Here is a 26,718-nt window from a genome sequence, read left to right on the forward strand (position 1 = left end):
TAACAGCGTGGCACACAGGACGGGAGCACAAGATTAGAGGACGACACAACGAGCGCTGACTTTCAACTTTTGACTTTCAGCTGATTTTCAACTGTTGTTGAAAGTCAGCGCTCGTTGTGTCGTCCTCTAATCTTGTGCTCCCGTCCTGTGTTCCGTGCTGTTATCCTCAAGATGCATAACCAACATGCCCAAGCTGCTATTCTAACAGAAGAACTGTACAAGAAGGACCCGAATGTGCAAACCAAACATAAGACGGTTGTGATTACTGATCTCGAGCCGGGCATCCTGATGAGTGAAGTTGAATGGGCTTTAGCCAGCCTTGCTAAGAACAAAGCTAGCGGAATTGATGACATTCCAGCTGAGTTGCTTTAAAACCTCAACCATGACGCTGTTAACATTCTGCATACATTATGTCAGAAGATTTGGACAACCCTGCAGTGGCCACAGGATTAGAGGAGGTCAGTTTACATCCCTATTCCAAAGAAAGGCAGTGCCAAAGATTGTTCCAATTACCGCACGATCGCAGTTATTTCGCATGCTAGCAAGGTGATGTTGACAATCCTCCAAGGTAGGCTGCAGCAGTATGTGCATCGGGAGCTTCCGGACGTGCAAGCTGGGTTTCACAAGGGCAGAGGAACTAGAGACCAAATTGCCAACCTTCGCTGGATCATGGAAAAAGCAAGAGAGTTCCAGAAACACATCTACTTCTGCTTTATTGATTATGTGAAAGCGTTTGACTGCGTAGATCACAGCAGATTGTGGCAAGCTCTCCAAGAGATGGGAGTTCCAATTCACCTCATCTGTCTCCTCAGGAACCTGTACGAAGGACAAGAGGCCACAGTCAGAACTGGGCATGGTCTTACTGATTGGTTTCCGATTGAGAAAGGAGTGAGGCAAGGCTGCATACTGTCGCCCTGCCTACTTAACCTATATGCAGAGTGCATCATGAGGAAGGCCGGTCTGGACGAGTCTTCAGCTGGAGTGAAGATTGCTGGAAAACGTATCAACAACCTTAGATATGCGGATGATACCACTTTAATGGCAGAAAGTGAAGTGGAACTCAAGAGACTTCTGATGCGCGTACAAGAAGAGAGTGAGAAGTTTGGGCTTAAACTGAACATTAAAAAGACAAAGATCATGGCATCTTGCCCTATCAAGTCCTGGAGCATCAATGGACAAGAAGTAGAAGCTGTGACAGATTTTCTCTTCTTGGGCTCCAAGATTACCTCAGAAGGAGACTGCAGCAATGAAATTAGGAGATGCCTGCTTCTGGGAAAGAGAGCAATGGTTAGCCTTGACCGCCTAGTAAAGAGTAGAGACATTAGTCTGCCAACCAAGATCCGTATAACTCGTGCTATGGTCTTTCCAGTTGTGATGTATGGATGCGAGAGTTGGACTGTGAAAAAGGCTGACCGCCGAAGAATTGACGCGTTTGAATTGTGGTGCTGACGAAGACTCTTGAGAGTTCCTTGGACTGCCAGATCAAATCAGTCGATATCGTCGACCATAAACCCTGACTGACTGCTCATTGGAGGGTCAAATTCTAAAGTTAAAGCTCAGCTACTTTGGTCATCTGATGAGAAGAGAGGAGTCGCTGGAGAAAGATTTGATGTTGGGAAAGGTTGAGGGTCGCCGGAGAAGGGGTAGGCAGCGAACGCGATGGTTAGACGGCATCCTCGAGGCACTGCAGATGAAGTTATGTGATGTTAGGAAGATAGTGAGAGACCGGAAAGCGTGGCGTGACATGGTCCATAGGGTCACGAAGAGTCGAACACGACTGAACGACTGAACTGAACTGAACCTTGCTATGGGAGTGGTTTTTTTTCAAAAAAGCGCAGTCTGCCGTCGTCTTCGCATTCGTGTCTTTCCTTTCTTTTGGTTTTTCAGCCATCACCTATCTGACCGATTTACTTTTAAAGAATGTACCAAATGGCCGAATTTATGCCTCCTGCAAAGCACTCTTGTGCTCGTCGCCGTGTGCCACCTCCAACGAAAAGTTTCTCTCGTGGTTCTGACATGCGATATGCCACACTGTTTGGCTCAATCACTTGTCGGTGACCCTGACCTTCTATTAGTTGACCGAGAGGACTTTCAGACTTTCTTTTTCTCCTTGCCTGGTACCCCATGCTTTGGGGTTGACCTGTACAACATATGGGCAACCAGTGTGAGAGTAAATGGAGCAGTGGCCACCCTCTCTCTTGGCAACTATGCACATACTTACATCCTCGGGAATGTTGGCAGCCTGGAGGATAGCAGCGTGCAAGGTAAGCAGGTTTGTGAGGTTGACGAAAAATGCGAGCTGCCCAACCCCTTTGTGCAGCTGCGAGAGGTCGACATGGTCGAGGGCGGCGCAACCTTCGGCCCACAAGGTGAAAACTTCGCTCTGGCCAAGCGTCCTGGCACCCTTCAATGTGATCACGGCGTCACTGCCCTCAATGTGCACTGTGGAGAAAAAGGGGGTCGAGTTGGGGCTCAGAGAGACTAGCAGTGTAATTGCAATCAGCATGCACATGAAATAAGAACAAGCAATTTTGCAGGCCACACCACTGAATGCCAACTCAATGTTACCAAACTAAGGAGACTGAAAAGGTGACAACTTTGAAGTGCATCTATTAAAATGTTTAACTTCTTATCAAGCACATTGACAAATCACAAAAATATGATGAACCAAATGGGCTAGCTTTCTATATTATTCGAGGCACATGCTTCTGTCAAGATACACTACCTCTCTGCTCATAAGGAAGGGAGAGGATGCCCAAGTGCCTGTCTCCCAATTTTTCAGTGTAAATGCTTCCAAACATTTCTATATAATCTACATGGTTTTTGTGATCACCATGCCTCACAGTGATTGAAACTGAACTTAGTTGCAAATGATGGTCCAGGTAATGATGATGATGACAAACTGCTGAAAACAATTTCTAGCACATCCTCAAGCTCTGGTTAAAGGTGACATCTGAACGCTCTGAGGAATATGAATTTTAGTACAATGAAACCTCGTTACAAGGGACACTCAAGGGACTCGAAAAAGATGTCTTTTGTAAGCAAGGTCTCTTGTAACCAAAAATTCTAAAAGCACTGTGTTGATCAGTTTATTGCACATCAGCATATAAATGCATTCACACATATTAACAGGAAACTGTTCAGGAAAGCTTGATGAAGTCCTTCATACATACTTAATATGTCTTATTGTGAGTGAGAATGTATTCCTTCAGAATTTTGGAGTCAAAGCACTTTGCTTTACAAGACTGTTGCTCACAATACCTTTGAAACACTCTTACATGCTCGTCACCCTCAGATGCTGACACGTTTTCCTCTGAAATGTCCTCGTAGTCATCCTCTATGGCACATGTGCCATGTGACATTTACTTGAGCGAGAATTGTACAGTCGGTAAGCTTTTCAGGAGCACACAAGATCCACATCTGCAGATATGAATTCCTCAAAAGATTCTGGTACCTCAGCCGTCTCTTGGATGCTCGCCCAAGCTTCATTATCAAGGAAGCTTTCCACAGTATCCGTATATGGGCCCTCTTACATCACGTCATCACATTTAAGCCTGCTTGTCTGAAACAGTTTTTCGCAGCTTCACTTCTTAGGTCATTCCAGACACCTGAAATCACCTGAACAGCAAGCTTCGCATCAATTACTACTGTACAGTATTGCTGCCTGTTGAGCAACAGGCATTCTACAAACCTCGTTTTGTAAAGCAACTTGATAAAATGCATAATACTTTTGTCTATTGGTTGGAGGTAGGGTGCGGAGTTTGGAAGGAAAAAATAACGTTGGTGGCTTTGAGCACGAGAACTTTGGTGCTCCAAGGAGCATTGTTCACAAAGAGAAAGACATCAGGATTCTGAGCTTTCACCTTGTGATCAAATTTTTAACAACGACGAGTTAAAAATGCTGGATGTCATTCATGCCTTTTGGTTTGCTTCGTAGGTGACAGTAATGCAATGCCAGTGGACGAAACAACAGGGTCGTTTTGTCTTTCCAATCATGGGGAAGCACCCCTTCTCAGTTCCTGACATATACAACAAAAAAGATGCAGATATGGAACAGAATTTAGCTAGGGGAATCTGAAGTGCAGCATGTATGAGTTAGTACACTTCAGCTGCATTGCATGTGCATACCTTCTCTTCTAAATAGTAAAGAATTTACTCTAGGGACCTGAAAAAGTTGTTCTTAATAATAGAGTGTCCCTTGTAACCATGTCTCTTGTATGCAATGTTGTTAACATGGCAGACATAGGAAAACCAACCAAACCATTTTCAAATGTCTCATAACTGAGTGTCTCTTGTAACGAGATTTTACTGGCGACAGAGAAGCTGATCAAATATCAATCAAAATCACATAACACTGTGTGCCGGCAAGCTTAATTAGGAATTTGTGAAAGAAAAACAGTTACACATGCCCCCATCATGATGCAATAATTGCTATTAAACAAAATGTGTTTCAGCCACTGCCGTATAGTCACAAACCTTTAAGCTCTTATAAATGTGAAAAAGTGTGCCCTTGACAATTAGGATAAATTTATAAGCTCTTTCCTGTAATCTTACATTTTGACTCTGCCATAGGGAAAGTAGTCGGCTCTCAATGACACAAAATCAATCATTGCGACAACTTATAATTTGTGACAATGCTACGCTCTCGAAGCAGTATTCAAAACTCCTGTATAGTATTTTGCAGCACACTGCGCATATCCATGCCCCAACTGCTTTTTCTTTCTGATAGTACTTATTCAATCATGATAAATGAATGGCATTTCAATATTGAACTGGAGTTAAGAAAAAGCTTTAGCTCAAACCGAAATCATATTTGCACTTCAAAAGAGAACTAATCTGATTAGGAAAATATAACACAGACTTAGATCGAATCGGCTGCATACGGGAGAAACACTTCATGCCAAGTGATGCATAGAAGAGAATGTCAATTTACACCTGACATTACAAAATTATTCGAAAATTAAAATGTTTAAAAATATTCTCACTGCGTTCTTGGAACTCTACAAGTGCATTATGAAACTAGTAAGTTACACTTCTGTTAGCATGTCCATGCACTTTGAAAGTGGACAAATCTTTGAACATAATGCATGTAGAACTCTCACTTTGTTCAAATCTTTGTGAGAAAAATTTTACTCACAAAGATAGCCCAGCACAGAGTCAAATCTAAGACCCATTATCAGCTGATAAAATCACTATCACAATATACTTCTTCCAGTGAACGACTACATTTCAACTTTCGTTTCTTTTTTGTTTTAACAACAAAGTTCATCCTAATCAAGTGGTCATTGAGAATGACCATTTAGAGAATAACACCCTAGCTAAAACTCGAGGTCAATATGAATGCCTATTTATGCTTGCTGCAGTGGAAAAATGTGAAGAGAGGCAGCATCGCAGAAGGATGGTAGGCTAAGGGGATAAAATATTTTACCAGATAAAGACGAGCTTCACCAATCATCATCAGAAATGCAAGAATTTCACGAGTTTCACAAATGGTTGATATGCACTGCCCCTTAAGTTTTACATTATGCAAGAATGAGACCGAGTCAAATGCTCACAAAAACGTGAAAAAAAAAAATCAAATGCATGCCAATACGCTAAAAACTAAAAAGAAAGAAAGCAGCCAGTACAAACCTTCCATCAACTTGATAAGGCTCTTCAAGAGACCTTTGACCACATAATTTGGGTGCCGTGAAGAGTCGGCACTGACACTTTGACTGTAGTCATTGAGCACTCTGGGACAATCTAAAGTAGAAATGAAGACATTTGAGCAAAACAATTCACAGACAAGGCTGGGCTTGCGTGAAGAACAAGGATATATAAAAGTAGACATACCGAAATACCCTGCACCTTTAGAAGTGCAAAAGGCGGAGCTTAAGTATTCCCCATAATTTTTGCTTTGTGTTCTACATAACTTGATGGTAAGTGATAAAGACATGAATAGGTAATAACCCCATTTTCTTTTTGCATCTGTGATACACTACTGTTCAGACACACCTTTACAGCTAAAAGCCGCAAAAAAGAAATACCTGGCGAGCCCTGATTCTCTGACAGACGAGCAGACTTGAGGAGGACCCTGGGACAACATTCATGGGCCAGGACGTTGGCAAGGCTAAGCTTCATCTGGTGTGCCAGCGCTTCCAGCCGCGACGGAGCCACCTCTTCCCGCAAGACGAGCCGAGCCAGCAGTGCCGACGGACTCTGACCGAGCACCCAGAAGTAGCTGTCGTCAGACATCCGGGCCACTGCCAATCACAGAATGACAAGTCTTGCACGTCGCTCACGTGAAGCAGAACAGAAATTCGAAGCAGATAAAGCGAGGCGCTCCCTAAGCACGTGCAGACACAGTCTCGTCCATTACGACTACACTCTCGTGCGAAGGAGGCCCTTATTTCAACATAAAAGTATGTAACGCTATGCGTTGCATGCTCAGGTGAAAATCACCAATTAGGGCAACACTAAGACAAGATCATCCAAGACAACTACTGCTTTTGGGAGCAATATGTTCTTAGCACTTGGCGTCAAACTTGAAAAATGGTGAATTTTCATACCTCTGCTACACAACTATGTAACAGAGCTATGAAAATTCGCCAGTTTAAAGTTTGATGCCAAGTGCTAAGAATGTACTGCCATAGTTACAAGCACACGTGTATAAAATGAGGTATTTTCAATTTATTAAATTATGTTCTGTGTTGAAAAACATGCAGAGATTATTTGGTACATAAACTTATTAGGTTCTTCGGTAAAGTAGCAATAGCTCTACTCTCCGAAACAGTGGTTTTCTACCGAGAGTGAGTGCTTGTCCCTTCTGCATTAGTGCAGGTGCCCGAGATGAGCAAGGGTGCAACCGTGGAGGCATTAAGGAAACAAAAGATAGGCTGTACACCACAAACAGCGCTAGTTTTGTGCGTGTGCACAAAAGAGACATCCAAGGATTGTGCTGCATTAGTTTTTTTTCCACTAGCTTATCTGTAAATGTGAGCTGTTGCAATAGAAGACTTGACGTTTAAATAGTTGATCTTGATATTTAGACTGTTGCAACGCTAAATGCAAACCGTAATGTCCTTCTCTCAATTAAATCGCTCGCTTATTTGTGCTGAAGTTCAGCACTTAGATAGCATACAACCGTCTTATCATTTTTAGTACCAGTTGGTATAACGTATATTTGCTTAATTGGCTCAGAATTCATTCGAATTCGCATCGTCTGCAGCATCGGCAAACCAAAAGAAGGCGTCCTATGGGTCGCCAATGTTGCAGACGACCTGGATTTCAAACGAATTCTGATCGAATCAGGCAACGACTTTATCCAAGTGGGTACAAAAATGCTATTCATATGCCAGATTTCAGCAGGAATAAGTAAGCGATTTAACCGAGAGAAGCATATTACAGTTCATGCTTAGCGTTGCAGCACTTGTTACATACGTGCCGGCAAAAGCCCCAGTTAAATTCGTACACTGGATCACTTTTGAGCACAAATAAAGACACCAATTGTCTTGCCACACAGCCATGAAAATTAGGGGTTCCACTGAACAGGGAGCCTATAAATGTGTCCATGAATATCAAGGGTCTGCAGCACTCATATATTAACCATTGCTGTCATCTGTAGAAAGAAGCCACTCGGCCTACCAATTCTATATTTAGGCAAACGTCTGAACCTTATTTAAGCTGCAAGTTCATCTGAAGAAAGGACTTTGTAAAAATTAAACCATTGTTGTCTGCTATCATAAAAATTATTAGTCTAAAGTTAACACAGTTTTCGCAAAATAGTATTTCCACGGAGAGTTTAAAAAGATTTGACAAGTAGAGCCTTTACTCAGCTGAACATTCACAGCATGCAGTAGGTGCCATGCATATTAGCTTAAATGAGGCAGGTGCAAACAGTAAAGATGAGAGAGTTCTTTCAGAATCGAACCATTTAGTCACGTGCATTTTTTCCACTGCACATTCCAATAATCAGTCATGTTTGCATGGGCTTTTTGCCTTTGTATTTAGCCTTGCGTAAAAAGAATGCAAACTGATGGGACTAGTAAAGGTTTATAGTATGGGAGTATAGTATGCAGGGTTTGACATCAGTTATGGCAGGTGTCATAGCGAAGGGCCCTAGTGTTTTTGACCACCTGGGGTTCTCCAACATGCACCGACGTCACACAGTACCACGGTGCCTTATTTGCTGCCTCAATCAAATGCGGCTTCCCTCGCTGTGACTGAATATGCGTGCTCAAGCTCAGCAGTTGAGTGCCCTAACCACCGGGCTACCGCAGAAGGGCTAGTAGGGGTGTGTATGAATGCGTATCTGTGCGTGCTAGTAAGTGCTCATACATCTGTGGGAGTCTGACTGTGAGCAAATCAATGAATAAGTTAAAAATTAATGAAAAATATAAGAGGTCAAGTAATCTGTGACGCACTTTTTGTTTTTGACTGTTGTGAGGCTTCCCGGATGGCCCTGTGGAGCTGTCTGGCATGGGCGTACACGGAGCGGAGAAAGTCAAACTTGACTGCTGGCAAAAACAGCAGCTCGGACCTCTGTTCCGAGACTGTGGCTTTGGCCAGTTGAAGGAATGAACGATGAAGTTCCACACGCGACTCTTCATCGCCGGAGGATGACGATGTCGAAGAATGTAAGGAAGGCATGTGACGGTCCAGAAGGCAGCGCACCTGAACGGGCAAGGAAATGATTTTATCTAAAGGCACTTTCAGCCCCCCCCCCCCCCCCCCCCCCCCACCCCCATCCTACCGCAGTTTTCAGAAACGTTCTCCAATATCCAGGTTTCTCGAACATCGTCATGCGAAAATACAACACAGGGAATGCCACTCATTGCCCACAGATTATATCTGTGCACTCTCACTATTATGCAACATAATTTACGCCAGCCATATGCTTTGGTGCTCATTTTCAACTGTACATTCAGTCCTAAAGAAAGCCAATTTTTGAATTCCCCCCAATCCAACACACAGATGGTTATTAATTTACAAACATATACAACATCTCGTACAAAGTGCCACAATGATCGAAAATTGTAACTCTGAACACCTGAGAGATTATCAAATCGCTTTCCGTTTTGGAGATGCCCATGACACAATAAGTTCAGAAACAAAAAAAAAATGTTATCGCTGGTAACAAAATCAGCTTCACGGAAATGGCAGAGGATGCATTACTAAGCTCGCTGTAGAGCACATACTTGAAACAAAGAAACCACCATTAGGTGTGGCGTAATAGAAAAACCTACAAGTTTGCTTCATAAACAACTGTGTACATAACACTTCAAAAGGTCGACATGTAAAACCTTTTCCAAATAAAACAGCTGCTGGTAACATCACCCCATGCAACATGATGCACATGATTACACTGTGCTGCAAATGTGAAGCTAAACAATTTCAAAACGTCTACACACACCACGCTATGCACACCCGGGCCAAAAGTGCTTCCCTGAGTTCAACTGCAAGAAACCACGAAAAACAAAAACATGAAGAAAAAGGTCACCTTGTGATACAGTGCCTCTATCTGCCGCCAAGCAGTCCTCTGTCGACGAAGCTTCTCTGAGTCAAACTCATCAACGTAACCCACGAGTAGTGCTTTGAGTGAAGACTCTTCATTTTTCAAACAGCACCCCACGGCACCAACAAAGCCACCGTCTTCATTGGCCTCCTGAAGAAACCGCCGCAACGCTTCCAATGTTGTTGTCAAACGCGGAACTCGACCGTGAAGGTTTCCCGATGCTTCTGTTTCCCGTTTGCTGACCGACAGCGCAAGCAGGCGCTCGGCCACATCCCGTGGAACATCCGCAGTAAGTGCCAGATCTGCCACAGCCGCAACGTGCGGACCTCCGCTTCCATATTCTTCCGCGAAATTCCTCCCAACCACATTTCCGCCGGCGACGTTCACATGGTTGCTGGCTATGGCCACGCCCTCAGAGCCAGCACTGAATGAGCCCGATCTGTTGCGAATCAATAGCTCGGCCTCGGGAATGGTCGGTACTCCGTCGGAGCATAGCAGCCGGTCGACCAAAGCAGTCGCCATTGTGAGGTGGAGGCCCTCGCGTGCCGCTTGGCCAACAAGAGTGGTGGGAATTGGCGAGCTGGCGGCAGTCAGGCGATTGGCAGGGGTTGAAATGTTGGCGAGGTTTCGAGTGACTTCTTCCAGACGACGGCTGAACTGCAGCTCCTGGGCATCGTGAGTGCCCTCAAGTTTAAGAACCTGTGAGGAGAGCGGATTGAAAAGGTCGGTGTTTACGCTTTTTCAGGAATTAGCAGAACACATTTGGAACACGTACTGATATGGTTGTTCATTCAATACTTATATCAAGAGTGTTAAGGTATTGGTGGCACAATCACTGGGCAATGAACAAAACATGACAGGAAACAATACTGGCTGCAATTGCAATTTGTTATTATATATACAGTTGAATCCCGCCACAACGAATACCGCCACAACGAAATTTCCGCGACAACGAATAATTTTTTATTCCCCGCGAGTATCCTATAAGAATTAATGGCCTAAATTTCTCTGCACAACGAACCATTTTTGCAGAGCGTTTCCGCTTCAACGAAATTTTCGCGTTCAAAATCGAAACCGAAACTAGTTTTATTGGCGAGAAGTCCAAGTCAAATCCAAAGCCACATTAAGCATGAAATCACGTGATTGCAGTTCCGCCATTTTGGCTTTGTGTCGTGGTCGCGTTGTTCACTCGCTGCCTTTCTCTTCGACAACGACGAGTTTTCATCCGCAGGACACGATGGCAACGCAAGTGAAAAAACGCAAAACTCTTTCCCTTGAGCAAAAAGCTCAAATAATCGCCCAAGCAGAAAGCGGAAGGAAGAAAGCGGCAATTGCTGAAGACTTCGGAATTCCTGCAAGTTCGCTGTCAACGATTCTAGGCAATAAGGACAGCGTGAGAATGGCACTTGCTTCAGGCACATCCTCGAAGCACAAAAAGGTGACGCGGCCCCTCCATGAAGAGTTGGACAAAGCAGTGCATGCGTGGTTTGTGGAAGCACGAGCCAGCAACGTCCCCCTGTCCGGAAGCATCGTCCAGCAGAAAGCCTTGAACTATGCATGCCTACTTGGCATTGATGATTTTAAAGCCAGCATTGGCTGGTTAAACCGTTTCAAGGCCCGCCATAACATCGTTGGAAAAGTGTTGTGCGGCGAGTCAATGTCAGCAGACGTGGACGGAGCAGCTGCTTGGAAGGCGAGTAACATGGCCGGAATTTTAAGCAACTTCGCGCCTGCAGACATTTACAACGCCGACGAGACTGGGCTATTCTACGAGATGTTGCCGGCTAGGACGCTCGACTTCAAGGGGCAGCGCTGTCACGGCGGCAAACACAAAAAACGCATCACAGTGCTGCTTTGCACAAACATGGATGGCTCGGACAAGCGTCCGCCGTTAGTCATAGGCAAAAGTGCCAAGCCGCGCTGTTTTAAGGGAACTCGTAGCCTACCTGTGCAGTACAAGGCGAACAACAAGTCATGGATGACCCGCGCTATTTTCACCGAGTGGATGATGGCATTCGACCGCGACATGAAGCGGCAGGGCCGTAAAGTTTGCTTGCTTTTGGACAATTGTTCAGCGCATCACTCCGACGAAGTCAAGCTCACTAACACGGAGCTGAGGTTTTTCCCTCCCAATTGCACGTCTGTCTTTCAGCCTCTCGATCAGGGCGTGATTCTTAGCCTGAAGCGCGCTTACCGCGGGAGGTTAATTCAGCGGCTGCTTTTTAACACTGAAACCGGCCGAGACACGAAGGTGGACTTGTACGTGGCACTGCAGATTATGTCTGCTGCCTGGAGCACACTGGGGCGCTCAGTAATTGTGAACTGTTTCAGGCACGCCGGATTTGCCGAAGGTCGACCCGTACACTCTGCTGGCCTAACACCAGGCGGTTAATTCAGCGGCTGCTTTTTAACACTGAAACCGGCCGAGACACGAAGGTGGACTTGTACGTGGCACTGCAGATTATGTCTGCTGCCTGGAGCACACTGGGGCGCTCAGTAATTGTGAACTGTTTCAGGCACGCCGGATTTGCCGAAGGTAGACCCGTACACTCTGCTGGCCTAACACCAGGCGTTACAGACGACGACGAAGAGGCGTCACCGGCTCCGGGGATCGCGGCCGCCTGGAAAACGCTGGGAGAAATAGGAACCGTGCCGCCTAATCTCGAGCTCGACGAATACATCGGCGCTGACGCTTGTGTTGTTGTTCACGAAGATGTGAGTGATGAGCAGATCATAAAAGCTGCCCGGAATGATAAGGACTCTTCCGATGAAGAAGACGACGACGTACAGGAAGCGCCGGCTGCGGCAACCGCCGTACAGGTGATGGACGCTTTTGATGTCATCAGGAATTTCGTTGCTGTCCGAGACGACGATGTTGCAATGGGTTTGCTGACCGAGTGCGAAAATCGCGTGACGGCGTTGCTCGCCGTGAAGCGTAAGCAAACCAAGCTTACAGATTTTTGGCATTAAATGCCTTTGCTGCTGCTTGGGCAATTCTTTCTGCGTTTCACGTCAAATTTTTGCGATAACGAAGTTCCGCGAGAACGAATTTTTTTTCGTGCACCGTGAATTTCGTTATAGCGGGATTCAACTGTAGTACAGACTACTACACATAACTTTCACTTCCAGTAGAGGATTGTGAATATTGAAATTTTCTAATACAATTCGAATATCAATATTAAAAAAAAAAATGCCTTCAAATATCGCTAAACACTTTTCACATTTAAGTAAAGGTGTGCGAATACTGAAATTTTTTAATATGAATCGAATACTAATATGGAGAAGAAAAAAATGCCTCCGAATATCGAATTAGTGAAAAAACAAGAATAATATATCAAACATTGTTCATCTTGCTTATTTCCGAATTGTGCATGGTACAGAAAAGTCTCGTTAATTCCACCCCTGTTAATTTAGAAATTCAAATAATTCAAAATAGGAGCCCTGTCCTCACCGATGCCCATGTAGGTCTATGGTGTCGGACGCCTGTTAATTCACAAATGTGCAGGTCACTCTAGTTAACCTGGACAAGGTATTACATTGAGGTACAACCAATGCAGACAGCAATTACCTAAACAGACCTCTACAAACCTGAACTGCGAGGGACAGTGGTACCTGCGCGCTATGGTAGGCATGACGATGTTCGGAAGTTCCCTATTTCCAAAACAAACCTCAGTCGCATAGTTGTGGTTTTGCTCTCCTTAAAACTCACAGCTGCCATCGAGAGTGCGCATCGGACAGTCACTCCGTTTAGGATGCTGTTTGTCGCGTCACTGCTCTACTTCTAGTTTGGGACGGGGCCACACTATTCTAATGTCTACGCGTATATCCGTCGCGTACATCTCCATACTGCTTACAGTGCGCTGGAATTGTGTGGTGACATGCTGCTTCACTGCACTGTGAGCTTTACACCACCAATTCCCTGCGTGGACTACGTGGTGAAGACATCCCCAAAATGCTACAGGCCCATTTTGTGAAAAGGCACCACTCCTAGTGCGTCGCTGTACGAAAAAGGGTAGTGAAGGCCCTTACTATTTTGGAGAACTTTTGAGTCTTCCTGACATTGTGTGCAAAGCAAAGTATGTACTTGATGAAACCAAAAACAAAATAAAAAAAATTTCTCACTTGGACTTCATTTTAAATGCAGATAACCACCTTACAGGTGTTCATTACATAAAGCTGCTGTGATGCAAATTGTTATCACAAGTTTTGTCGACCAATAAATATAGCGCTTTAAGTTAATTCGAACAATTTTTCTGGTCCCTTGAGGGCGAGCTAACGAGTGTTTATTATTTCTGAAGACTTTACAATATTCGGCAGTGCCCAAATACATTCAAAAGTTCCCGGTGCATTCAGTAATTTTCATATACCGGAAAACTCTGAATATCAGTTTTTCGAACTGACTATGAACCGAATTACAAATATATTTGATTCACACTTCTAAGTCAATGAAAAGGCACCTCAGTGAATGTAATGTGATTCCCCCTCAAAAAAAGTCCACAGAAAGGTGGTTGCACGAAACTGCACACTGTGAACATCCACAGACACTGCTGAAAGAGTATTATGATAGATTTGCATTCTAGACGAAAAGATATTTGTTGTGACACCCAGGTATGCTTTTAATAAGAGAAAGAAATGTGCCTTAAAGCAATAAAATTAACAAGCATATAGTATTTGCATCATATGATGCAGTACAATATGAAAGTACATGCTTACAACTTTTACAACCTTTACATAAAAACAAAAAAAAAGCATCTTCAATAGCAGCAACTTGACTAACAGAAACAACAAGCACTACGCTCTTTATTTCTCCCCCGAAATGCAAAAGATCTGCCATTTGATCTAACGGATAGGAAAATAAAGCAACGACACACTACAATTTAGTGTGCTGAGCTTGTCTGTCGCAATTTCATTGTCTTTCGCTTTCGCCTGCTTGAATAATTCAGTCTTACTAGTACCAAAACGTTTTGCTATGTAATCATTAACCACTGCATCATGTACTAAAATGGATGCTGAAATGGCATGAAAATGTAATGAAATGAATGTGACAGGCTGAAAAAAAAAAAGTTCTCAATGTGATCATCTCTTTTCTTTCGTTAGGCACTTTCAAAGACAAGATAAGGAAGCCACTGAAGTTTACATCTGGAAGGCCAGCACACACATGCATTTGTAACAGCTTCCACTGCTGAAAAAACAAATTTACTGTTACCTGAACAACTTGTTCAGCCTTCTCGTAATTTCCATGCCAGAGGCAATGCTTCAGCAGTGCTTCGAAGCTGGCCAGCATCTTTTCAATTACTGTGCAGTTGCCTCGCTGCAACATGGTCGAAGATCGACGCCGACGCTTTCTGAGTTTCCTTCCGGCTTTCTGTTGGGTCGGACTGCCTGTGAGAACAAAACGAGCACTTAACGCCTGTCCTATTGGCATCTACAGCATGAACCTTACATCAAAGCAATCATCCTTATACAGTAAAACCTTGTTACAAGAGACACTCAAAAGCCCCCAAAAAGGTGTCTCTTTTAACAAAGGTCTCTTGTGATCAAGAAATCATACGGCACACAGTGATTTACTGCTTTGCAACACTACATTCTTATGCTTTCAGCTGTGACTCTTCCAAAAAGACTCTGCTTGATAGCACATACAGTAATGTTAGCCAGCTGAAGTTAAGTTTGTAACGAGAGACTCCCAAAGCAAGCAATCAATATGGCAACATTTAAACCACAGCACAGACGATTTGAGACATACCTTTTGGACTTTCTTGGAGTATGTCAAGCGGAGTGGGATGTGACACAGGTGGCTCTGCCTGCAGTGCCAATTCCGAGGAGGTGACCAGGTCGTACCGCCAATGGGCCTCAATCACATGCTTGCGCAGCTGGTCCAAGCGAGAGGGTAGTTCTTCCCAGCTAACTGAAGATGACACTGGTGGCTCCTGAGGTAGCATGTCTCCCCCACCTGACGACTGATAAATGATGACAAAAGTCAAGGTCGTGGCAAACTGCACAATGACTAATGCAAAAGGTTTACTTTTTTTTTTTCAGGACATGACTTCTATATATCTTAGTCTCAACACCACAAGCCTGCCTAAGCACGCTCATGCTTAAGCATGCTTGTGCATGCATAGGAGTAAAGTAATGCCATCCCGTGTGATGAACAACAAGCTCGGGTATGTCTTACCTCACCTTACTGCTGTGCTCCTATTTGAAACCTCCCAACCGTTCTCTTGGGCTGCCTGATTTTGCTACAAATCAATGCTTACATCCAGGGGCAAAGAAGTGTATGTACTGCTGTAAAAAGGCATTTGCCGTACTATACACGCAGGCTGTTTCACATAATTCCGAAAAATGGTAAAAAGAGTAAGCATTGAAATGATACCTAGAACTGCGCGGTACTATGCACCAGCTCGTCCCTCAAGCTGTTATTCTGAGCTACATTGAAATGGTCTTTATCAGCCTTCAAAAAGTGATCCCAGCTAAGCAAAATGGTCAATTCAGAAGTAATACAAATGCAACAGTGCTCAAAAAAAGAATTGACAGGAGATTAAAAAATATATATACTGTGAGGAGCAAATTTTCTACTCAAATCTATTATCATGCAGAAAAGTGTACATCGTTAAAATAGAAGGTACCTAAACGTCAAACTGAGAGAACCCTGGGCCTGTGCAAGCATGCAGCCCTGCATTTGACAAGACGACTGTTCTGTGCAGCTGCACAGAAAAAGCAACAACAGCAAGAATTTAAACTACAAAGTCCTCGAATAAGTGCATGACTACGCCTTCCATTTATCTGACCAAAACAAGAGCAGTTGTTCCTACATCCTCCTGGCCACATTTAAGTAAGCAGGGGTGATAGTCATTGCGGATTGCTAGGATGTGTTTTTATGGATATCTATTAAGGCGAAAGCCTTTCTTGGCTCATGGGTGGTGTAGAAGGAAGTGCCGGCAAAAATGTTTTCGCAAATTGTCCTCAAGAAATGTCCAAGAACTGACACTTAAAGAAAACAAATCTGTCTCTGCCGGGAATTGAACTACTATCCCTGCAACCCCCAGGTGAGTGCGCAACCCATTACTCCATGCCGGGCTCATGAGAAACGAATCATAATTCTCCTTCTCTAACGTAAGGATGATTGTAGTGATGACAATGATGATGCAGACAGTGATAATGGCAAAGATAGCAGCCATGACAATGATGCTGCAGTTAGCGATAATCATAATGATGATGGTAGTGATGGTGGTGGTGATAATGATGATGATAGTGATGGCAATGATGGTGCATTTAGTTGAAATAATGATAACAGCAGCGGTTGATAAGGTTTATGATAGCAGAGATGACAGTGAAAAAAGTCCTGTAACGTGGCTTTCGCCACTTCTGCTCTTAAGCAGACTTAAGCAGAGTCCTGTAATTTTTATTTCTGCCACCAAGATCCTGATGCTGCATAAGAAATGCAGTTTGCGGCAATAAAAATATGTACGTACTAGCCCACACTTATGGAGGTGTTTGCCTCTTCCTTTTTCCTTGCGCTTTAGTGCCTACTGCTCAAACTATGTTACACCAGTAAGCATAGCAATACATGCTGACCAAGTTATTTTCATCCTTCACTGCCCCACTTGTATTTCTATATATATATTTTTTTTTTGTCAGACACTATATGGGGAACTCTCGAAGAGAACAAGCACAATGAGAATTCTTTAGACCTCATTTACCCCCTGCATGCATGTGGCTGAGCCTAGACCCCCTCAAAGTGGTCCCTGGGCACTTCCATATAGACAGCGACGTCTCATGCTAGCTTGCATTGCCCACATGATCCTAGTGGCCCTCCACTGAACCCTATTCACTTGAAAGGGACATTACCCGCCCCCTCCAAATATGACGCTTATGATGCTAGAATGGAATGTAATATGATTTAGCATCAGTTCCTCTGGTCTCTCTACCCTGTTTCTTATCAGGCTGGATGCCCGGATCTTTGCGGACCAGGCTCAACATAATATGGAATGTCTCTTGCACCTGTGGTAGGGTGTAGCTTAGTAGCCTTCCTGAAGTTTTCACATGTAGGCTGCAACACCCACATAGCACATACTATATGTATGTGGCACAGTTGGCATCACTAAGCTCGCATCATTAATCCTACGCCTGGAGCCTTATCTGTGCCATGCTGGTGACTGAATGAACCCCCAGCACTCTTTGTACACTGCACAGTGGGAAGCTGCATGTCTTTTAGATAGCAGCTTGAGTGTGGCACTGCACAGCGCAAACCCCAGCAGTACACAAGCACACAGAATGAAAAGGACATGTGGTCTTGGGAAAGCAGGCCTTCTCACCCTTTCCTTCCTCTGGGCCAACCGGTGGAACAGCTCTGCCTGTGTAGCCAGGACAATAGTGGAGAGGGAGCTCAGCAGGCTGGGAACCAGGAATGGGGGACACAGGAAGCCCACTGAGCCCGTGGCCATACGGGTGCCTGCGTTGCTGCTGGCTGTGCTGCCTTTGCCCGAGAGAGAGTCACTCGTCTCCTTGACAACGCTATTGGAAGCAGACACAACTGGGAAAAAAAAAAGATAGCAAGGGAAAACAAAGAAAGCATCATAAGAGAGTTGTTTATGCCCTTGGCAAAGCTCATGAACACAGACACAACTGAAGAAGATTTCGCTTTGTTCGTTCCTTATTGCAGTTGTTTCCTATTTTATAAAATGTACAGTTTTAGTCAAGAGTCTTCCGGCCACATGCTTCTTCATTTTCTGGTGGCCCAGTTACAGCACCTTTGGAAACTAAAACCCTCTCGTAAAAAGAGCATGGGGGTTCCTTTCGCTTTACAGAGGTTGTGAGCTTAACAGGTAGCCAAGCTTTCTAATACGTGGGTAAAAATAAAAAAATATATAAACCCAGTGAGGACCTTTCATCACACATGCGTGGGTGCATGTTACTACTCTGTGATTACAATACCTAGCATCTATTCAACTACATTTTTCTCATTCTTTTTTCTTGTTGTGTCTGTTGTTCTTGCTCACTCATACATGGTCCTCAAGATGCATTCCTCCTTAACAGTACCTTTTGGACTTAAAGAAATAATAAATTAGATGGATTGTACTAGAAGACGGCAGGCAAATACACAGCATAAGGCAATTCAAAAAACTGCACTACAGGAATATCTGAAATACAAGAATTATGTGGCTAAGATATTTAAGACAACGCTGGTGTCCTATAGTTGAGAAATTCTGGAACAATCAATCAATAAATTATTTATCACTGACTTATCTCTGAATCATAGCATATTTATGTCTTCAGAGGTTTGTTTAGTCCAAATTTATTCGGACAACGTATTGCATGCCTACATGCAAGCGCCACTCTTGTTAATTTGGCAGCTCCAGAAAAGGTTAGAACCTTCCGCACTACTGGGTTTAATTTCCAAGGTCAATGCATGTGAAGCCTCTAAATGTCAATAAAATATGTATCTAGTTGCAGTTGCGTTCAGCCAGTTTTTCTGAAGCAACTCACTAAGACGCGCCACCTCCTGCTCACTGGATAAAAAAATCCCCACCTGCTCAGGCTACTCTCGAACTACATCTCTGACACCCTATGCAAATTGAATTGTTTGTTAAACAAAGTTGCTCTCTCTCTCTCTCTGTGCATTTTTCTCCCGACAACCTTCCTTTTTTTTTTCTTTCTTTTTTTTTTTTCAGGTTTGGCTTCCCATGTGACACTAATATAGACTAATTACTGAGCTTTAGCTTTTTTATACACTCTTCCGCATTGTTGGGTTGCTGGGGTGTGAAACATGTTTATCCAGTTCCTCATGTATTTCCTCATGCATTTTTTCAGGCTGGTGCCATGAAGTATTATTCTAGCTGAGCTTAAGCAAACAAAGCCTAGAAAAGCTTGAATCACAGAGCAGAACCAAGAACAATGAATGAAGTGGGGAATCTGTAATGTGAAAGCCTGAATATGGCGAGCACTGTAATCAGAAATGTATTTAAATGATGTGTTCACTACAGACCAACCACCTATCCACCCAGACTACATACAGGGCAATGGTAGCCATCGTTTAGCCTCAGCACTGACAACGGGCATAGAAAATATAGAAGACTATATTCAGAGAACCCTTTCAGATACCATTTTTGCTTTCCACTAAAGACAAAACTTTTTCTGCTTAAATGACAATGTAATGTGCTAGTTTTTCCGTGCAAAATACTAGTGGTTTATTTTTGGAGGGAATGTGCACAATGATACACCTAGTGTCGTAGGTGATAGAAAGCGAAATGTCATGACTTGTAAGCAAAAACACACCCGGAGGACAGTTTTCTAGGACTTCTACTTCAATGTTATGCTTCTATATTAGTATATAGTCTATATATTATGCTTTGAAATGTGAGAAAAAATTGCTCTTGCTACTGAAGGCCAATTCGTCTGCACTAAAATGGTGGACCACACTCTATCCAGATCATTGTTTCATGAACTAGTGCTCATTGCATTTGCTACATGACATTTGAAACCGCTCAATAGGATGCAAAATTCACCTGAAACTTAAAAATCACTGCTAGGTGCAGCACCTTCTCTGCAATATCTGTGTTAACTTTGTACACAACCGTGTGGTATTGCATAGCATGTCAGAGGCTCAAAGGCGAGCCAAATCGAAGGAGAGAAAGCAAAAAGTCAACAAACACGCCAACCGTGACAAATAAACTACAATATCTGCATGCCACATGGAATGCTCTGTTACTTGAGGTACAGCGGGTTCTCCATTTTATTTTCATGCTTATTTATCAATGTCTAAATTAAAATGTAATCTAGGCTTGACAGTGTGAACAGCTGCTACTGCTAGCTCTGAAAAATTTACAACTTCCACTTAGAAATGAGAGAAATTTCAAAACCCCTACTTGTACCATTAACCATTACTATAAAACTTCCTAGGCATAAAACTGCCGACATATTTTATGCTCACCTTAGGTTATGTCTATTGTACTTCTTATTCTTACGCTCTGGGAAGTTTATCAACATTTGTACGCTTTCTTTTTATTGTTTTTAAGAGTGGCCTTCACAAAAGGGTTAAACAAAATTGCTTTCTTGCCTCCACAAGCCACACTTTTCGAAATCCTACTTTTCATATTTTGAGCTAAGCCTTGCGATGAGGTCACCACATTGATGAGAGGAAGCTTGATTCAATCAAAATTAAAACCTAGGTCTGAAAGGTTTAACACCGCATAAAGCTTGTCTGCTTTTGCTAATAATACAAACATAAGTCTATTTGAATACCATCAAACTACAAAAGGCAGACATCTAAAACTCTTTCTTGGTTCACATCCTCGCAGTTATTGACCATGCATCAAAAACTGTACATAAAGAAACGTACCACTGACAGCAGCAGCGTGGTTTTCAGCATCGTTTTGAGCCACGTCCTCTTCCGATTCCGTTTCATGCATTTCAGGGGTCACTGACACCTCCACAGGTGATTGATTCGAATGATGTTCGTCACTTCGAGCGTCATCTTCAGCATCAGTTGCATCCTCGTCATCTGTGGCGTCTCTCCGCAGGTTGACATGAGTCACAAAGAGCAGCGAGAAGGTGTTCTCGAGGAGCTCCAATCGAAAGGTCAGGGGGAACAGTTGGCCGATTTCCTCCTCAAAGCGTCCCAATTCATCTAGAACTGTATGCTTGTACACCTTGCCCAAGCAAAAAATAAAGGAAAAGTAAGCAACAGGAAAAAAAGCACAAGCCCGTCATTGAAATAACAGTAAAACTTTGTTAATTCGAAGCCATTAGGGCCAATAAAAATGTTCGAATTAACAGAGTTTTCAAGTTAACCAAACATCGCAAAAAATCTGGTCCAGACAAATGATTGCGAGAACATGCTGGCCATAGCCCCCTTCCACGCTCGTCTTTCCATCCATCAATCGCCAACAAAAGCACACAGTCAGCCGCAATCATGGCACCAGCTTTTAGTATCATTTGTTTCAAAGGGTATTTGCTGCTATCATGGTTTCCGATGATTTTGTGGCAGTGGATGGCCGGAGCACACCCAATCGCGGCATGATAAAGCGAACGCACTGAAAACCAGCTGACCAGCCAAACAAGGCACTGCCCCAGCACTCTGCCAAGTTTGCCCCCCCCCCCCCCCCACACGCCCAGCATAGGAGTTAACGTCAAAAAAGCAACACACTGTGATATTAATGAGCAGCATCTTGCCGCCTTGCCAAGAAATTAGCTGTGGACCACGATGATGACAGAGCGAAACGGAGGGACGTGGTAACTAAGAAGCTTTTTTTTTTTAACATATTCTCAGTGTCATAAGTGTGGGGTGGGTTCATTATGCGGGTAAACACGGTAATCAAGGCGCCTGTTAACCTTCTAAGCCAAGGAACAGCACTAAAATAAACGGCGTTGGTCAATTTTGCGGGCTGTCATGGCACGGAGCTAGAGTGGCAGCATTGTAAAACATGCGCTTCCGTTGCTCAGTGGGATATGCTTTGATGCCCTGTCCATGGCCTAGCTGGAGAGGGGAGGGGCAAAGAGTGCGCACACTCCAGTCCGGCCAAGTCTTGACGAAACATTGAGAGTACCCACGGCTGCACTGCAGTCAAGCAAATCTTCACTTCTGCAGAGGCGCACTTCGGCGGTCGGCAAGCTGTACCAGAGAGTAGTTTTCTGTGTTGGGAGCTCCAGGGTGGGGCGCTATGGCATATACCAAGCATAACCATGAACTTGCGGCACCACTTCGCTGCTCCGAGGTGCCGTTGCTCCACTGGTTTGCAGCAAAACTAGGATCAAGCATTCCAGCAAAGTACCAAGAACCTTCGAGTTAACAAGGCCAGTGCAGTCAGCCGCTTCGAACTGTACGACTAAATTCACATTAGAAATTGCGGGGCCGTAGAAATTGTTCGAATTATACGGGATTTTGAATTATGTGAGTTCAAATTATTGAGGCTTTGTGCATAGCATCATGTAAGCACCTTTAAAATAATAATAAAAATTCCGATTCTGAAACAGTGTGATAACGTGCATAGAAAACAGCATTAGGCAATGTACAATGACACCAAATAATTGATGAGGGTCAAAGAGGATTGGAAAGAAAACTTATGACTATGCCATTCCTGATTCATTAGAATCATTCCCTGCAAGTTTAATTAATTCGCCTTGACATTTCCATGCAGTAGTTGGTGTAGCTGCCACATTGCCAGAAACAAAGGAGTCAAGACCTGAGTCATCCCGTCAATAATCAGTTTACATTTCTTTAGAAGTTTCGGATAGAAGGACATCTTGACTGAAGAATGTGCGATTGTGACTACACCAATGACCAGCCAAGCTCTGAACATCATGGAAAGCCTGCAAATAGAAATTAAATTCCCGCATGCCATAGCAAATGATGGAAAGTCCTTTATGTACTACAATTGATGACTTAGCAAGCTCGATGCGATATCAGTAATCAAATGCAGCCACGTGAAGGTTTTACAAGAGCTGGCAATGCTGGCAGACACATGATGTGCGAAGCCATTACAAAAACAGTAAAATGCAGAAAAAAAGAAGGCAGATACCATATGATTTACTTATTTGCAAATACTCCAACATCATCGATTGTTTTTTTGTAATGCATGTCCGGCTCTCTACCATTCCAAACTCAATCGTCCCCCAGGGACCCCATACCATGCTCCTCCCCGTCCCAGTGGGAAGTCACCATGGATAATCACTGGGACCTGATTACTTGGGCCATCCAGACAGCCATGGAAAATGTACCCTGGTTAAATGGTTCAGGCTTGGTTTATGGAGTTTAATGTCCCAAAGCAACTCAGGCCACGAGGGACACAGTAGTGAGGGCTCTGAAAATTTTTACCATGTAGGATTCCTTAACGTGCACTGACATCACACAGTACACGGGCATCTGCACCCCTTGGATTCGGCAGTTAAATGCTCTAACCACTGAGTCACCACGAGGCCCGCCCTGGTTAAAGTCTTCACTCTTCCTGATGACCACTAACCTTAAGTGGTAGCAATAGCTTCTCCTGCCCTCTCTCAGCACTGCTGCACCCTTCCACAAAATTCATGTTGGCAGTGATGCTTACACACTGCTTTCGAACTGCCAGCTAATAAGATTTTTTCATAAAGAAGTACAATTTAGGTGAACTTTAAAAGGGTAAATAAGGTCAATAGGTTTGAAATCTTAGTCTTCAGGTAAAACATCTGTGCAAGCTAAGCAGCCAAATATATGCATTCACAAAATGGTCACGCTTACCGGTCCAAATCCATACACAGTAACAGCGTCGGCGAGAGAGTCGTACTGCTCCAAAATGACATCGTCCGGAATGTCTTCCTGCAGCTGATCTTGCTCTCCAAGCTTGGCGACGCTGCAGCCCAAGTGGTGAAGTACAATGGCAGAGTGGAGTGCCTTCATCGCATGCTGCATGGCCAGGTAGCCTCGGTACAGGGCACAGTCTCGACTACGTGTGGGGCTTGTGGCGGTGGCCACACTCGTCACATGCTCGACCGCACTGCAACGCTGGCCGCTGAGCAGGACGAACACAGATTTTCGTTCAAGCTCCCCAAGGCCCAACGTCTTGTGCAGTACACGCAGCACTGACTGGTGCTGAAGCATACCGAAGATGGTGCGACGCCTGCCTTTCACGTCTGCTGGGGATGTCAGCGATGTCTTTCTTTTCCTACAAGCATAGAGCAAGCAAGAATGCATGCTTCATATTTACATGCACTACATTTTGAGTATTCTGATAACAGGTGTAGCTCTCAGAACATTACACGCACTGAGAGTCAAAAGTAAAGTGCAGTACTAGCAAAACAATTTCCTACATCATCATGTTTGCACACAGCATGGAAGTGACGTCTGCAGCCTAATTCTGGGCATGCTAATAATAATAATAGAGCTCAGCTCTCAGCCTTTATAAATAAGCCCTAAATGCAAAAAAAAATTAATTCCTTTGCTAAATCAGCATAATAAATAATGGTAATAATTGGTTCACAGGAAAGGAAAGGTGCAGTGTCTGTCACACTTCTTCTGTGGGGACACCTGAACCGTGCCATAAGGGAAGGGAGGAAGCTGGGAGTGAAAGTGGAAAGAGAGAAAGGGGTACGGTAGTGGACAACCCCAGAGTAATTTCGACCACCTGGGGCATTCCATGAACTCATACTGAACTGAACATGAACTCGATAGTGGATGCAAATGTGTCAAAACTAAACGTCAAATGCTTGGCACATGTCTAACTTCAACGAATGTAGTAAGGCAGAGTGGAGGCATGGTAAATGTCTCACTCATGGCGCATACTGGAACTACACTGAAGGAGAGGGAAAAGTGAGAGACGAGAATCACTGTGGTGGACAGCACTAAGTTAGTTCTGCCCACCTCGGGTTCCTTAACATGCACTGACATTGCATAGCATGAATGATTTCTTTTGGATTTCATTTTGAATTAATTGTGGCCACAGAGTGCACAGGTAATTTCTGCCTTTCTCCTCCTTTAGTCCAAATGGACGAAACAGGCTATTTCTGCAAAGCACATGTACTAGTAGGAAAATAAAACTGACCTTCTTAACCCTTCAATGCCTAAACTATGAAGAAAGCAAAGGAAAAATCATTACCTCCACATTAAGCAAGCTAATGCATCAAAGTTCAAAAGCCAATATCAAAATTTTGTTAACACTGCTAAAATTTGGGAAATTCATTAGCCATTGGTTAGCACAGATTAGCTACCATTTGCTACATTTTTCACAGCTAGTCTGAGTAATGTGAAAGATTGAACTGAAAGCCTTGAACCAACTTGCAGGTCCAGAGGCAGTAAATTATTCCTTATCCAACAAATGCCTCCCTCGTTTCCCAATTTTGTGTCATAAAATGAGAGACAAGGAATCATTTTCTTTTTTTCCCCACACAGCTTAATCATAGTGATGCCAAACATACTGACCCGAAAGCACTGGATACTGAGAGCATGTTAAGATGAAACTTTGTATCTGAGCTTGAGGCAGTAATATGCACACACTGTCCAAATAAAATGTCACAAGTTTGTGACCCTGGACAGTAACGAGTTAAGTCAACCTTAGCCTGCAATATGGGGTAGATAAAAACTAGAGGCTCATTTAAAAAAAAAAAAAAAAAAAAAAAAAAAGAGCAGGAGCATAAAATAGTGCAATGTCCAAAGCAGGTGTAGAGGACCATAGAAGCCTGTACTATTACACTAATTTTAATCAAGTACATGGACACATTAGTTATGGTCAACAAATTAACAAACAATTAGCCACAAAAAAGTACACAAAAGATACCTCTTGGACACACTAGCCCACTCTAATCATTTACTTAGTCAATGCAGTAACAAAGAGGTTACAATACTCTAATTAAAATATGCAGCTGCAATACCTCTGAACAGCGATGATCCAGTCTGTCACAAGCAGGCGATAACGCAGATCTTCAAGAAGCCTCTCTGTTTCCTGGTTTCCCCATCTGACCGCCTGTGACAAGCAGTAAATATAACATGTGAAGGGCGAACAAACATACTTATATTTTTCAGATTACACACATCCTTGCACATTAATACTGCTGTAAACCCAAAGTGTAGGAAGGCTCCTGAATATTGTACAGTAAATGAGCCTTACAGAACTCCATCTAAGCATGCTATATTCAAAGTTGGACTGAAGCTAAAATGCATACTAAACTTAATATTGAGGAGTTCACACATCACAAAGTTTCTTAACTGCCCAAGGCTGACTAAAGAAAGATTGTATTAAAAGAACTAAGGGATGGATATTAAAATGATGCCGCTGAGCTTGCTTTGTGCACCAGGCAGGAGCATATCATGGTCGAACTACCCGAAAGTTTTTGCGATTCAGGCCTCCAACAGTATGCACAAAACAAGTCAGAGTAGGATTTTCAAATGTGGCCACTGCATGGCCAAGAGCCTATCCCAGGCAAACATAGTTTTCACCGAGAGCCCATACCTTAGTTTCATCCAACGCTTGCAATACACAGCTTGCTTCATCGTCAGAGACAACTTCATTCCAGGCACGTAGCAAGGCAACAACGTAAAAGTCTCGTATCACAGGATGTGAAAAAAGTTGGAGGGCAGCCTCCGACTCTCCCTTGTGCAACTTCTTTACGGCGGCAGTCTGAAAGACCAAGTGCAGAGTGATTTTATACCGTTGCTCAACATGGCTTCCCATTTTAACAGCAACCACAAAATTTCGGTACTTGAAATAATTTAATGAAGTAAAAAAAAAAAAATTCCTGTATTCCAGATTCTCCACAACAGC

The 26,718-nt window shown here is 43.6% G+C and overlaps 1 protein-coding gene across 2 annotated transcripts in view; it reads right to left on the bottom strand.

Annotated features, from left to right (window-relative positions):
- Positions 1-26,718, bottom strand: part of Sptz (zinc finger FYVE-type containing 26 spastizin) — a 79,474-nt gene that overhangs the window by 46,124 nt on the left and 6,632 nt on the right. The window contains exons 6-17 of one of the 2 annotated variants that reach the window (XM_084582623.1): positions 26,407-26,574; positions 25,829-25,920; positions 23,703-24,126; positions 20,829-21,138; positions 17,806-18,023; positions 15,237-15,450; positions 14,700-14,875; positions 9,479-10,192; positions 8,403-8,652; positions 6,027-6,242; positions 5,632-5,742; positions 2,218-2,442 (exon numbers count right to left, since the gene is read on the bottom strand). In XM_084582623.1, coding sequence (XP_084438749.1) covers positions 2,218-2,442; positions 5,632-5,742; positions 6,027-6,242; positions 8,403-8,652; positions 9,479-10,192; positions 14,700-14,875; positions 15,237-15,450; positions 17,806-18,023; positions 20,829-21,138; positions 23,703-24,126; positions 25,829-25,920; positions 26,407-26,574 — 3,118 coding nt within the window. The remainder of the gene's footprint in view (positions 1-2,217; positions 2,443-5,631; positions 5,743-6,026; positions 6,243-8,402; positions 8,653-9,478; positions 10,193-14,699; positions 14,876-15,236; positions 15,451-17,805; positions 18,024-20,828; positions 21,139-23,702; positions 24,127-25,828; positions 25,921-26,406; positions 26,575-26,718) is intronic. The other variant, XM_084582624.1, reaches the window with a different exon arrangement.

Source organism: Amblyomma maculatum, chromosome 10 (genome assembly GCF_055883805.1).
Source record: "Amblyomma maculatum isolate TAMU_Amacu chromosome 10, ASM5588380v1, whole genome shotgun sequence".
NCBI classification, from domain to species: Eukaryota; Metazoa; Arthropoda; class Arachnida; order Ixodida; family Ixodidae; genus Amblyomma; species Amblyomma maculatum.